Source organism: Balaenoptera borealis (genome assembly GCF_965194805.1).
Source record: "Balaenoptera borealis genome assembly, chromosome: 2".
NCBI lineage: Eukaryota > Metazoa > Chordata > Mammalia > Artiodactyla > Balaenopteridae > Balaenoptera > Balaenoptera borealis.
Window position 1 is genome coordinate 33,831,398 of NC_138867.1, and position 14,357 is coordinate 33,845,754.

General features: G+C 42.4%; 1 protein-coding gene across 5 annotated transcripts in view; it reads right to left on the reverse strand.

Annotated features, from left to right (window-relative positions):
* LIFR (LIF receptor subunit alpha) overlaps positions 1–9,412 on the reverse strand; it is a 91,166-nt gene extending 81,754 nt beyond the window's left edge. For 2 of the 5 annotated variants that reach the window (XM_082382203.1, XM_082382205.1), the window contains exon 1: positions 9,090–9,412. Coding sequence is in view for 2 of the 5 variants with exons in the window: in XM_082382202.1 (XP_082238328.1) it covers positions 2,213–2,241 (29 nt within the window). In the remaining 3 variants the exon portion in view is untranslated. Of the gene's footprint in view, positions 1–2,181; positions 2,306–9,089 lie in introns of those variants that run through there. The other 3 variants (XM_082382202.1, XM_082382201.1, XM_082382204.1) reach the window with 3 other exon arrangements.
* Between the last annotated feature and the right edge of the window lie 4,945 nt (positions 9,413–14,357).

The window sequence follows — 14,357 nt, forward strand, 5'->3', positions numbered from 1 at the left end:
CCTACCTTTGCCCTCTGACCCACACTGGCCCTGTGCTCGAGTCCCAACAAACACGGCAGGCTCTGCTGTCCTCTGTGTCACTGCACACCTTACCCTCTACCCAGAATGTCCTTCCTACTCCACTCTTCCCTGTCCATTTAACAAACACCAACTCGTCCTTCAAAACTCAGCTCACATCAGCTCAAGGTTGCTCCAGATCCAACCTTCCTCTGTGTCTTTCCTTATTGGTCCCCAAAACTGAGACAAATTTCAGTTGCCAATCATCTAGACTATCAGTGTTGTCTATCTGGTAGTAGAATTAAGAAGAAAGTAAAATATTCCTTATGTTTTTATCAGAAGCATAAAGACAAAAGGCAGATCAGACCCTCTCAGCAATGTCTGTGACCTCTTCTGTCCCTGTAAGCATTTGAGTTTTTGATCCCAGCAATACAGCCCATGGAATGCGTGAGTACAGCAATCACAACTTTGACTATTTGTAAGTGAGCTGAAAAGTTCCAAAACAGAGTCCCCTGTACTTTTATTGAAGTTTGCATTTGAGAAAGAGTAAGTTGGCTAAACTCTAGGTCTAGACAACAGCTTAAGGTCTGCAGGTCAACACAGTTTGGTTGCTCTCCCTTTAATATTACATACTCAGTACATCTCAAGAGAGATAAAGGGTATTTCTTTGTGAAAAGAGATCCCCCCACCACCACTAAAAAAAAGAAAGCTAATTGCTGGTTCCAGCGGAGGCCAATGAAGTGGAATAGGCTGTGGAAAGCAATGGTGTAGATGGAAAAAATGTGAGATAAAGAAAGAATAAAATATTGGCTTTGCTAGTGGCTCCAACCTGTGACATGACTTCTACATTCTTTCTACACAGGAACAAGAAAAAATGATTTATGAAACTGTCTTCTTTTATTAGGCTGTATCAGGGAAATAAAATGCAAGGTCAGTTATTTGCCATAAAGGTCCCGAGACACTTCTTATGAACACTGAGGGTGTACTTTATATCAAAACATTTACAGCTGCTGCCAAAACTGTCCCTACACAAGGAACAAATTACAAAATTAATGTACTTATATACCGTCAAATGGAAACCTTAAACTGCAGGCTTTTTGCCCTCATCCTCAGTGAGACCACGTGCTGGAATTTCTCAAATGCGGTATCGATAAATTCTATCCACCCTAAATTTATTAGTAGGAACCCACAGCAGTAATTTTACACTAGATAATCTCAAAAAAGGCATATCCTTCATAGAGGATATAGAGTAGCAATTTTAATACTATTAGCCCAGGATATTCTCACAGATATATAATGCAAGTCATCACTAAATCATCAGTGAATGTCAAGGTGAAATAACCTAGTCTGCTCCTCATGTACTTCGTAGAACAAGCAGGAGGCAATGTTTGTGTTCACTGAAAAGTAACATCACGACATAGTTTCTTTTAAAATCGCAGGAGAGGAAATGAGGCCCACTTGATTGTCAGCTGCTGTAACACACCTTTTACTGAGTGGGTGTGCCTCCTGGCCCTGAAGTGCTCTGGTCACTTTCCTTGGCATGCAAGTAGTGGGGGCGTGTCTGCCCTGCCCACTGCTGCATATCTGATGCCTACCCGCTGCCTGGGGAAAAAAAGGTCCTTAATAGTTGCTGAATGAATGAATCACATTTCATTTTAACAACTCTATAAAAGGAAGAAAGATCGGACCCTGACTTTTGAGAACTTATCATACAGAACTACGGAAACCGATACAGAAGGAAACAAAGGAGAAAGAAAAAAGCTTTTGATTCAAAATAAAATTTCTTGGCACTGGAAAGCATTTCAGTTTTAAAGTAAATAATAACTCAACAAAATATTTCCCAGTGACCAGAAGAAATGAAATATTTTGTCAGAATGTCATAAAATGCTTCTTACAACAGTTGATATGTTATTCTGCTTAGAAATCCTATATTAGTAGGAATATTGGCCTTAATCATAACAGAATAGTGAGGGAAAGGTAACATTTATCTAACACATACTACTGGCAGGCACGATGAGGTGGATATTATTATTCCCTTTTACAGGTAAGAAATCAGACACAGAACTTGTCCAAGTTCTGTGGGCTGCCTAACCAGTAAATGAAAAAAGGAAGCTGCTCTCATTCTCTTTACTACATAATATGCTCCTTACGTTGGAAATTCAGGAAAATAAAAATAGTAGTCACCTGTAATTTCAGCACAAGGAGATATTCTCACCTAACATCTGGTGTATAGTCTTCCGGCATTTTCCAGCATAAGAGGTAGAAAACTGCACACTCCTGCTCGCTCGCTCGCTCTCTCTGCCCCTTTCTCCAAAAACAAACAAAAACACCTTAGATCCACTTACACATGCTGTTTTGCAATCTGCTTTTTCAGTTTACAAATTTTGAGTATCTTTCCAAATCAATAAATACTTTCTTACCTCACTGTCAATGAAGAAAGGGTTTTTCATTACAAGTATTGATATATACCACAATTTAAGTAATCCATCTCCCTATTATTGAGCATTTAAGTTGTTTCTAGCTTATAACTATCATAAACAAAGCTACAAAAATCATTTTTGCAAACTAAAGGTTGGGTTTTTGGTGCACTTTTTGTGGAGGTCACCAGAATCTGGAGATGAGTTTCCAAGCTTGGGAGAGCACCCCACCCCTCGCAATCCGAGACACCCCACTACGTGGACTTCCCGCCAAGTGAAGAATCACTGTGCGGGGAGAAAGCTCCTGACAGGAATACGGTGCCCACACGCACCGCGTAGGCGAGAACCACTGCTATAGACTGGTCTCTGTGCACACACTTTATTTTTTTTTCCTTAGTTTAAATTCCTAGCGGTGGAAATGCCTGACTAAGGGACATGGCACATTTTTGAGGCTTTCGGTGAGTAATAAACAAAATTGCCCTCCTGGAAAGTTATAACAATTGAAACACCCACCAGCAGCATTTGAAAGTGACAATCCCCAAAAACCTAATGGTTAGCTAGATTTGTTTGTAAACAATCAAATCCCTATATGGCTCTAAGTTTTAAAAATAGTGAAACTATTGATAAAACATAGCTAGAAAAATAGCAAACAATTCAGACAACAAATGCTAAATTTTAAAGTACATACGTTTTCAAATACAAAATAAAAACTTGAATGACACCGGATCCCAGCAGACTGAACAGAAAGAATATTACAAGATCTAGTGACACCAGGCTCTGAAAAGTGCCAAGCTAGTAAGTAAAACTCCACATCTTCATTTGCCCATCTGGCTAATATTAGGCTTAATAGTTTGGGCTTTAATAGCAACATGCTCTGTTGTTTAACAAGAAAAGAAACTCATGAAACCATGTATTCTTTCAAATTTTATAAGTATTATCTTATAGCTAATGTGCAATCTTAAGTTCTCAAAATTCTCTTATGTATTCATTTATTCAACAAATATCTGGGCTGGGCACTGTTCTATGGAAACACAGCAGTGAACCCCACAAATTTCCTGCTGTTCCAGAGGGGAGCTCAGAACCCTGCAGTTAGGAATCAGCAAATCGTGGTTACAAACACCAGTCTGGAACTACTGGATTCTTAGGCAAATTAGAACACCTCTGGGGCTTGGTTTATCAGTAAACTTTAAAAAGTTGACCAGATGATCCGAGGCCCCTTCTGGCCCTTAAATTCTATACCTTCTTTGGTTTTGTTTGAATGCTTAAGCTCCTATTACTCGTAAATGCTTTGCATTTTACGTTATATACAGGACTATATATAGTCCTTCCTTAGAAATCAGAATGAAGCTCTCAGCCCCCTCCTCCCAAATTTTACATCTACAGTAAAACTTTGGTGATCCAGGTAACTTCAAGGAATGATACAGGATAAGGTTCATGTTAGATGAAGATTTATGCTCCCAATTTTAACTGTTTGTTTGAAAAGGATCCTAAGATGTTCTTGCCTCCTTCGCTTTTGAACTGCATGCACTATAAATACTACAGCGTGAAACATGAAACAGGACCCACTGGTGTGGCGGCGGGTCTCCAAGCCTGGGACTGGGAAGGCTGGCACCCAGCTTTAAGGTGGCACGCTGGCGGCTGCAGCACTAAGTCGTGATGGTGGAGTCTCACCTCTCTCCAGCTTACCCTCATCCCCAATTCAAAGGCACATTCTGTCTACAGAATGTCTACAATTCACTGCCCCACCAGCATTTTCAATATGAGAAATGGGAAGCATTACTTCTGCCACCACTTGTTATTTTCCACCACATGTTCCCACCACCACTACTTCAACTGTCCTCCGATCCAGGGTTTCCTTGGAGAAGCCTGCTCCTGCAAGCAGTGAGAAGAAGGCAAGGGGCCTCAGTATCCCAAGTCACCCTTAGCAAAGAGCCACACACTTTATGGGAGTATTAGCGCCTTCTTGTGGTCTTCCAGGATACTGCCACTTAATAATACAGATACAGATTCTCAGCTACTGGCACATACTGATTCCAAGTCTTCCTCTGTATCTGCCCTACAAACCAGAAGAATGGGTAGAGGCAAGATTTTCTCACCTCTCTGCAAAAGTACATGAAAAATTCACCCACCAGAAGGTTTTCTTCAACTTCCAACATAAAAGCATAAAACAGTATTTGATCAACACAACCTCTGCTCACACGAGCAAGAGGAGCAGCAAGGATTGGTAAGGAATGTGTGTGCTGTAAATCTTAGGCAATGTAAGACAAATCTGGAACTCCTGCATCTCTGTAGTTCACAAAGGAAATGTAAAGGTAGTAGTAAAAGTACTTTAACTCAAGCATCTAAGCCTCAGTGTACCAGTGGCCTATAAAACAGATGCGTATGGGCTTCCGCAATTTGCCTGAAGACCTTTCACTGCAAGGAGAGTGATGAAAAACAAAGGTAACTTGATTTAAGATTTTGGAGTCACAGAATCCATCCTTTACATAGCATGTGCACAGAGCTTAAGAGAGAATGCTGGAAGATAAAATTATCTTATATGGGAACAACTTATTGGGTTCAGGTATCAACCAATTAGGATAGGAAATAAAAAATCAACCCCCCCTCATTCTGCAAGATCACAACTCCTGGTATCGAACAGGACCTCAAAAGTCACAGTTAAGAAAAAACAACAGATTCTAATTAGGCATCTACAACAATTGCTTGGCACAAAACTCATTTCCCAAGCTTTCAGTTAATATAAAGGAACATATATTTAGAATGACAAACAGATTAGAAGTTGGGAAGAGGAAATACCACAGTTCCTGATACTCCCTAAAATAGAACACACACACATTCTTCCTGTGAGAATTAAAGTACCTGCATAAAATACATACATTTTATGTGCTCATTAGTCTGTCCTCTGCCCAAAAGGATTCAAACATTCACTATACCAAAAAAGGCATCTCTGAAATTTTTACACTTAGGCAAATGGCTAATCCACTAAAATCAAAGATGGAACTTCTAACTAAATTACTCAGAAATCACTATAATGTCCTGGAAAATTAGGCATGCTTTTAAGGCTTCATACTCTAATTTCAGGGAATAGAAATCAAATGCAACTGACTTAAAGCAACAATTTGAGAGGATGTGTTAACAGTAGACCAGATTTGGTAATGTCAAGGGCCAGAGCCAAGATGGAAAACTCAAAAGACTCCCAAATCTAGGTATTTTGACCAAAACCAGGCAAGATTATTTCTTAAACTCTCCAATTATTCATTAATTCTATAAATATTCACAGCCCATTCTGACCAAGGCTGTTCCTGGCACGGGGTAAGCAATGAGGAACAAGCAGATCCGTGCCTGCCCTCCTGGAGCTTCCAGCAGGTGGAGGAACTCCACCACCCAAGGTCTCTTTCCCACTTCTATAAATGTTCCTTGACATATGCAAATACCCAGGACACTAGCCCCAGTGCCTGCTCTCTCCTGCCAGCCACTTTTTCATCATAAATTCCAGCCACACAGGCAGCCCTCTGTTCCTCTGGCATGCGAGGCTCAGCCCCGCTGCAGGGCCTTTGCATGTGCTGTTCCCTCTGCCTGAGTCACCATTCTCCAAAAACACACTCAACTCTCAGTTCAAATCTCTCCACCTCAGAGAGGCTTCCAGGGCCACTCAGTCTAAAACAGCAGCCCCTACCCTGCCCGTTTGCCACAGCAAACCTATTTTATCACTTTCCCAGCACTTATCACTCTGATATTATTGCCTTTATTGCTTCTCTGCTTTTTATCCACCTCCCTCACTAAGATGTGAACTCATTAGAAGGGGATCTGTCTGTCCTGCGCACTGCTATATTCTTAGTTGCTAGAAAGTTGCCTGGAATATAACAGATGCAATATTAGCAGTTTTGTAACACAAGGACAGGTACTGAATAACAAAGGAAAAAGAAAACACCTTAAATGTGAAAAGATTTGTTTGGTCAGTTTAAAAAAAAAAAGGATTATTACAGTTTCTTACATTAGTCCTAAAATCATTCTCAGAAATAAGCATAATGGAAATATAAAGCTTAACATTGGCTAATACTCAAATTATATAATGTATTTGGCTCAAGTGCTAGCTAGCATTAGTCTTACTTCTACAATTTACTCTGTTTTAAAAGCACTCTAAGAGACCTCAAATTTTAATTTTAAAAGGGCCAAATATTTTCTAAAAGCGTACTCCCTCTTAAAAGTTATGAATAACCTTCTCCCAAAGTGTACAATTTATAACCATACTATAGCAACATTAAAATATGAGATACTGGTGATAATCTACAGAAGGCAGGGATGTTAGTGCCTAATGGCAAACAAGTTTTACGACTGATAAACTGCCTTTATCTTCAACTTAATCAAAGGTACGAGCTTTTTCTCCATGTTCAAAATATTCAAACTCTTAAGAATTTGTCTTACAGATTATTCTTAACAACTTATATCTATTCTTTTATTTCTTTTGTTGAAACAAAGAGCTAAGGTGTTAATCAAGGAATACGACCTTAGTAACTGGCCTTGATGTCTCATGCTTCACCACAAAGACACTTATGGATCCTTATGGATTGCTTTGAAATTATATAAAAGGAAAGGGTGTACCTTGGAGAGAAGGGGCATTTATTTCCTGGACATGATGCAAAGAAGTAAGCTCCTACTGCCTCTGGGCCTTTGGGAATAATTGAAATCCACTTAAAAACCTCAAAAACTAATGTTTTACAATAATTCTATAGCAAAATAGTAGAAACAACCTACCGCAATAAAGAGGTTAAATAAATTATGGTTCATCCTTAATGGAGTACTCAGCAGCTGTTAGAGCATGAGACAGCTCTTAGGTACTGATGTAGAGACTGCCAAGATTTAGTACTCTGCGGGGAGGGGAGGGCAGGGAGCTGGTGCAGAACAGAGTATACAACGCGTCCTCATTTGTGGAAACACAAATAAAAAGAACACATACAAAATGTTTATACTAGCATAGGCTTTATCTGGAAAGATATACACAGGAGTTAGTAACCCTGGGTCCTGGGGAGAACAGGGTGCAGTGAGGCATGGCCTCGGGGAGAGAGGTATACCTTCCACTCTATAGCTTTTTATACATACTGAATCTTCTACAGTGTGCATAGGTTGCCTGTCCCACAAATTAATATGATAAATCTTAATGTTATAATAATTTATACTATTGCCAACATATTATTCAGTGAGGACCATCAACAAGCAAAAGCTTTCAAAAATCACAAAAGTTTGTTCTCTTCAACAGCTTAGTTCCTGATCCTTATTTCCCAGAAAAGAATCCCAGTCTCAGCTAATTAGAGAGGAGCACTTGTGATCTCACCTATTACAAAGCAAATAAGCCTCAATTCAACCCTTGGAAGGGAAATCTAAATCGAGCTTGTACCTACCTAATGAAGCCTCCAAATAAACAGTTTCCCCTTGGCTCTAAAACAGAAAGTCAACGTAAGAAACAAGTAAGAGGACAGTGCTTTTAAAAACACACGCTATACTTAGGTTTCCTTTCCCCTGCCAGGCTTAGACAAGGAACCCTCCGATACTAGTGAAATGTGAGTTCAGATCTGTGGCAAAATCAGCATTTAAGGGAAGGGGCAAGCATCATTTGCACTAAACGAACACTTTAATATTTCTTTTCTGGGGAGGGGAATTTGCTTTAGATTTAATTTAAGAATCATTTTTGGACCCCTGACTAAATGATACTACTAAGTCACTTAATTTTACTCCAAGCAAATTTTTTTTTTAATTAAAGACAAATCTGAAACTGAAAACGAACAAATCAGAAGGCAAACTTTAAACTGAAACCTTTCTGTTGAAAAATGTATCTTAAAAGAACACATTAAAAAATGCAAAAAATTCATTTCCATTCAAACGCCATTCAGTATCAGTATATACGCTATATCAATATTTGACTGCAATAACACACCCATACAAAAAGGAGCACACAGGTACCCAACTGCAAATAAAACATCTCATATATTTTTGGTAGCCAAAGGTGGGGACGCGGACGGTGGAGGTCAGAATCATGTTATTCAAGGCGTACATTCACAGCATTTGAAGCACAGAGTTTTCTGTTAGACACAACTCAGGATTCCAGCTCTGTCTTTTGAAATGACGCATTAAAAGTGTCATCTTTTACGAAGCCTAACTTTGATCGCCAACTCTTTAACTGGTTTTCATCAGTATGGCGCCTTCGGATACAAGCACATAATATACAGGTGAATCAAATACACCATGAATACGGAAGGGACAGAGAACTCGTTTAATGAAAAGTTGAGGCACGGGGTCACGAAATCACTTGGTTGATTACATCCCTTAACAAAAATAAAAATTAAAGCTCCTTCCCATCCCCCAGGTAGCCTGTGGCCTCAGAACTCGCTGCCCTACGTGGGGCAGAAGTTCGCAGCCGGGGAGTCGGCGTCCTCTGGGAGCCGAGGGTGGCCCAAGGGTGCTTGGAGAGCGGCGCGACCTGGCGCGCCCCACCCCCCGCTCCCGGTCACTCCTCTCGGACGCTCCCCGACACCCGGGCCGAAGCCGGCCGGAGCGCTGCCCCCCGCCCCCCGCGGGCCGCCGGGCGCTCGCGGCGACGCGCCCACGGGACTGGGCTCCAGGCTCCGCGGCTCCCACTCCCCGCGCCTCGCGCCGCGCCCACCCGCTCCCAGTACTCACGAGCCGCTCCCGCGCCGCTATCTCGCCATCCCCGGCCGTCAGCTTGGCCGCCTCGGCCGCCGCCCGGGGGCTGCCCGGAGTCCGCAGTCGCCCGGGGGCTGGAGGCGTAGAGGAGGGGGGCCGGGCACAACCCGCCGCCTCCGCCGCCGCCGTATTGCCTCCCCGGTCCCAGCGCTGGGCTGCTCCAGGCGGCCACGGGCGAGGGTCGGCCCGCTGCCCTCCGCGAGCCCCGGGAGCCGCCGCCGCCGCCAGAGCCTCACGGAGGCAACAGTAACGGCCACGGCCAGTAGCGAGACGCTCCAGCGGGGACTGCGGCGCGCGGGGGCGGTGCCTGCACGCCGCTCGGCGGGGGGCGCTGCTGCCCCGGCCCCGCCCCCGGCCCCGGCCCCGCCCCGCCGCCCGCGCGCCCCCGCCGGAAGCCTCCCGCGCGCCCCCTGCGCCGCCCCCCGCGGCGGGGCCGCGCGCGTCCGGCGCTCGCCGCGGGGCTGCCCCTGAGAGCAGGAGGAGAGCGGCCGCGCGCGGGGGCCGAGTACCGAGGGAGGTGCTTCCGCGGAGAGTCCAGTCGCGAGGCCAATCTCGGAAGGTCATGGAAGAGTCGGGGAGAGGAGCGGCCCAGCTGGTGCAAATGCTCAGGGAAGGCCGGCCTAGTGCGCGGCGGCCCTGTGCGGAGAGCGGCTCCCAAAACGCTGTCAATGCGCTTTGCAAACATTGCATAGAGGAGAGGACGACGTGGGGCCGTGTTTTAGCTTCCTTTGTAAAGACACACGAAAACCAGCCTTTACGCCTGGGCGGGGGTAGGGGGAGCGATTGCTTAGATTTTATGAGTTACCTAAAATGCCCCCATGGCTGGGGCGCTGCCGCTCAGGCCACTTTCCTCCTCCCCGATGCAGGGCTCCCTCAGCCCGAGAGGGCCCGCGGGAGCATTCTGAGAGTATCCTGGAGCCATCTAGTCTTGCCTCCAAGGCGTGGTGGGCTTATTTGTGCGGAGGAAAAACGGATCCCTTAATGGGGTGAGATTTTTCCTCCTTGCATTGTTCCCATTTCCGCAGTTTCACTTGGCCTCGATTTTCTTCCAGAGTAATGCACCAAATGTAATTAGCTGGAGAGTGTTTGATGGCGCAGAATCGTGGTTTGAAGATGTTTACGCTCTATGCCGGACGCGTTTGATGATGTTCTCTTCGACACAATTAATTTTGCAACGTTCAGAAATGTGCCAGATGGAGCCCCTGGCACGCAGAGTCACAGGGCTCTGCAGACACACCTTCAATAGGAAGCCAGCTTGTTTGTTTCATTTGTGATTTATTTGATGCACCAGCACCAAGGCCAACGTGTTTTTTAGAGACCTTTGGATGAAATTCCAGAGCAATTTCTAAATTAGCAAAACGAAGCTTATCTTCTGAGATAACATTTCCCTGTTGATAATGTAACTAAAATGGGCGCAGAACACCAGCAAGTACATTGATTGAAAAGTAGGCTCCCTAAATGAAAATATGTGTTTCGCAGTAAGACATGGTCCCCACTAGTCTTCTAAGGGCCAGCTTCATCTGTGTGCATATTTTGAACGCCAAAACTAAATGCTTCCTATTATCCCTAAGACCTAGTTTGCAAAACAGTCTTCTACTATGTGTACTGGAACCCCTGTTTAAGATGTACAATGTTGCTTTTTCCGTTTACCCTGGTTCTTGAGTCCCCGGTGGTTTGGGAAATTTATCTTATTTTTAATTTTTTAATGGATGAAGGGGTTCAACAAAGGCACAAGTGCCTAGGGTCTAAGAAAATCGTGATGCAGCCCCTACATGGAGTTGAGAAATTCCTTTCGTAGGAAAAATTTGTAGTTAATTTTAAACATATTACATAGAATGCTAACTTCTGTGACTTTGTTTTATGTATATATAAAGAGAGAAAGATACAAAGAAAAAAAGAGAGAGACATAGAAACATTTGGGGGAATAATAATTCCTAGCATCTATTGGATACATACTGTGTCTGGCACCATCCATCACCTCATTTAATCTGCACAACACACCTGTAAAATAGGTACTGTTATCACACCCAGGGGTTGATGCAGGTTTTATGAGAAATTTACGCAATTTGGGTGACCCTCCCAAAGGAAAAAGAAAAACAAAACAATATAGCACACCCAAGCTGCTCCAGCACTACCCAACCCAGGGGAAAGTGACAAAGGGAAAATCAAATAGAAAGAGACCTCAATCTCAGCTGATGGTGGTTAAAATATCTTACTTTTGCCAGCTGTACAAAAACATGACCACCTGAATGTATTGCTAGGTCTCCTGCCAGGGCCTTGGATGTGGGGCTGGAAAGATGCCTTAAAGCTTATGCTTTGATTAGCTAATTGCCTCTGATGTATACCCCCATTTCATAGTTCAGGAAACTCAGGAACTTGCCACAGCTTCTAAGGAGCACCTCGGTGCCTGCACCATGCTGAGGTCTGAGGTCTGGTTTGAAAAGCTGTGTTAGACACACTTTTCATGAGAAATAATGGATTTTATATTTCCATAACAAAACCAGGGCTTTAAAAATATGTTAGCAATTTTCTGATTATGACCAGAAACTCAGTGTGCAGTACTTGATATGGTCCTGCTATCTGAGTTGATAGTAGTAAAATTTCCTTAACTATTGTTTAAAAGGTGAATTAGGGCTTCCCTGGTGGTGCAGTGGTTGAGAGTCTGCCTGCCAATGCAGGGGACACGGGTTCGAGCCCTGGTCTGGGAAAATCCCACATGCCGCAGAGCAGCTGGGCCCGTGAGCCACAATTGCTGAGCCTGCATGTCTGGAGCCTGTGCTCCGCACCAAGAGAGGCCGTGATGGTGAGAGGCCCATGCACCGCGATGAAGAGTGGCCCCCGCTCGCCGCAACTAGAGAAAGCCCTCGCACAGAAACAGAGACCCAACACAGCCATAAATTAATTAATTAATTAATTAAAAAAAAAAAAAAGGTGAATTAATCACTGTGGATTCTTAAAGGAATTTCAACTCAATTTCGCGTGCCACGGATTGACACCGTTTTTATTTCCCTTGTCATAGACCAGTCTATGTTGTAAATACTATTTTATATAATAATTACTTTTTTTTTTTACAAAAAATCTAAGATGTTGCAAACTAAGTATCAGAACATAAAGTTGTTTCGTTTGAAGTTTACGTTGTATAATATGACGAGTCTGACAGTAGTTCTCATTCAATGTTTGTTGAACAAATAAAGAATGAAATGGAAATGATTACATAATTAGAAGTAAGAAGGTAGATTATATAATAAGCTAAAATTGAATGGGAATGAAGCAGCAAAAAAGTTGAACTTAAACTACTTGCTGGATAAGCAGAGCTGATTTCTTTGTTAATTATTTTATGCCCAAGATTTGTGTTCTTCTTTCTAGCTATTGGCTTTTCTTTTCTCCCTGCTTTTCTGTTTTATTCATTAAAAAAAATCTTTTTGTAAATAAGATTTCATTTGAAATGCCTAAATAAAAAAAAAAAATCTTTAAGTGAAACAAAAATCATAATCACACCTGTAATGAAAATTTTGGAAATGAAAGGCTTTATTCTTTGAAAGGATCAATCACTAACAAAAGCAGCAAATGTGAGATGATGGGGTTTTGTTATTAAATTACTCATATCTTGGCCCATACGCAGGCTTCTTGGGATGTGTGATCTAACATGCGTACTGTTTACCAATCAGTGGGACAAGATGTGGCTTTGTTCCTGGAAGAAATTTTGGAAACAAATAAAAATCTACAAATTAAGCATAGTTATTAGGCAGCGAATAGTTGAAATGAGTGAAGCTGTTCTTCACTTTAAGCCTGACTAATAAATGTAGATTTAAATTGGTTTATTTTAGAGCACAGTTTTGGACAAGATACAAAACTTGAATTAGATATATGACAAGAAGATACATGAGAATAATCAGCTAATTTTCTCTAGATGTTATGTTCTTTACCCACAGTGGTTTGGAATGTTATTTGAGGGGCATGAAAAATGCAATAAACACCATGAAAGATATTATCTTCCCTGGATTCTGTTTAAAATATTCTCTTTCAAATAGAAAGATTTCAGGGGTGTTATGTAAACTATTTTGGTAAATTATTATATCCCCAGCATGGCCACAACAGGATTGCATTTTGTCTTTTGCTTATTTATACTGTGCCTTCTTTCAAAGAGACTTAAGGTGGTTTACAATGAAAGACAAATATTAAACAAAAAAACAAAAGCAAACAAACCTTCTGGCTAAGACAAACAATAGCATTTGAGCACAAAACTTAGCTCCAGGCTTCCCCATAGCCAAATGAAGTAGGGGAAATGAAGGTTTTTGTAACTCTCATTGTCAAGTGCAAGGAATCATAAAGCAGAATTTATTTAGGAGAAAGTCTTTTCTGGCTCAAGCTTGGAGAGGAATTTGTCATAAGGGTCCTTATATGACGGATATTCAAATGTCTAAGTTAACAGGGACACTGCACGACACATCATTGGTTTTGGCCACCTTTTGATGACAGGCAGAGCTGATATATTTTTTCTGGTGAATAACTTTGAAATTGCTATTGTTGAAAGTAAGTAGTGGACTCCTATAGAGTTATTTTTTTTTTTTTTATTCTGCCCTACGAAGGCAAGCCAAGGACATAATATCAAATCTTGGTTTTCCCAGTTTCTTTCTTTATAAAAAGGACTAATTAAAAGTACCTATCAGAAGGTGGCAGAGAGGACAAATGAGTTAATTTCTATAAAACCTCTTACGGCGCTGCGTTGAATATTCTATAGTTTTCCTCAGGCAAGGGGTGTACATAATAGTTTTTCCGGGGCTTCCCTGGTGGTGCAGTGGTTGAAAATCTGCCTGCTAATGCAGGGGACACGGGCTCGAGCCCTGGTCTGGGAAGATCCCACATGCCGCGGAGCAACTAGGCCCGTGAGCCACAACTACTGAGCCTGCGCGTCTGGAGCCTGTGCTCCGCAACAAGAGAGGCCGCGATAGTGAGAGGCCCGCGCACCGCTATGAAGAGTGGCCCCCGCTTGCCGCAACTAGAGAAAGCCCTTGCACAGAAACGAAGACCCAACACAGCCAAAAATTAATTAATTAATAATAAAGTGATTTTAAAAAAATAGTTTTTCCTCCCCTGTTATAATGTCTTTCATGGTAAACCACCTCAAATCCCTCTTGGAAGAATGCATGGTGTATGTGCCTGACACAAAGTAAGCGATAAATATTAGCTACAAATAGTATCGTTATTACCACTTCTACTACCACTTCTAAATCTATCAAAGCA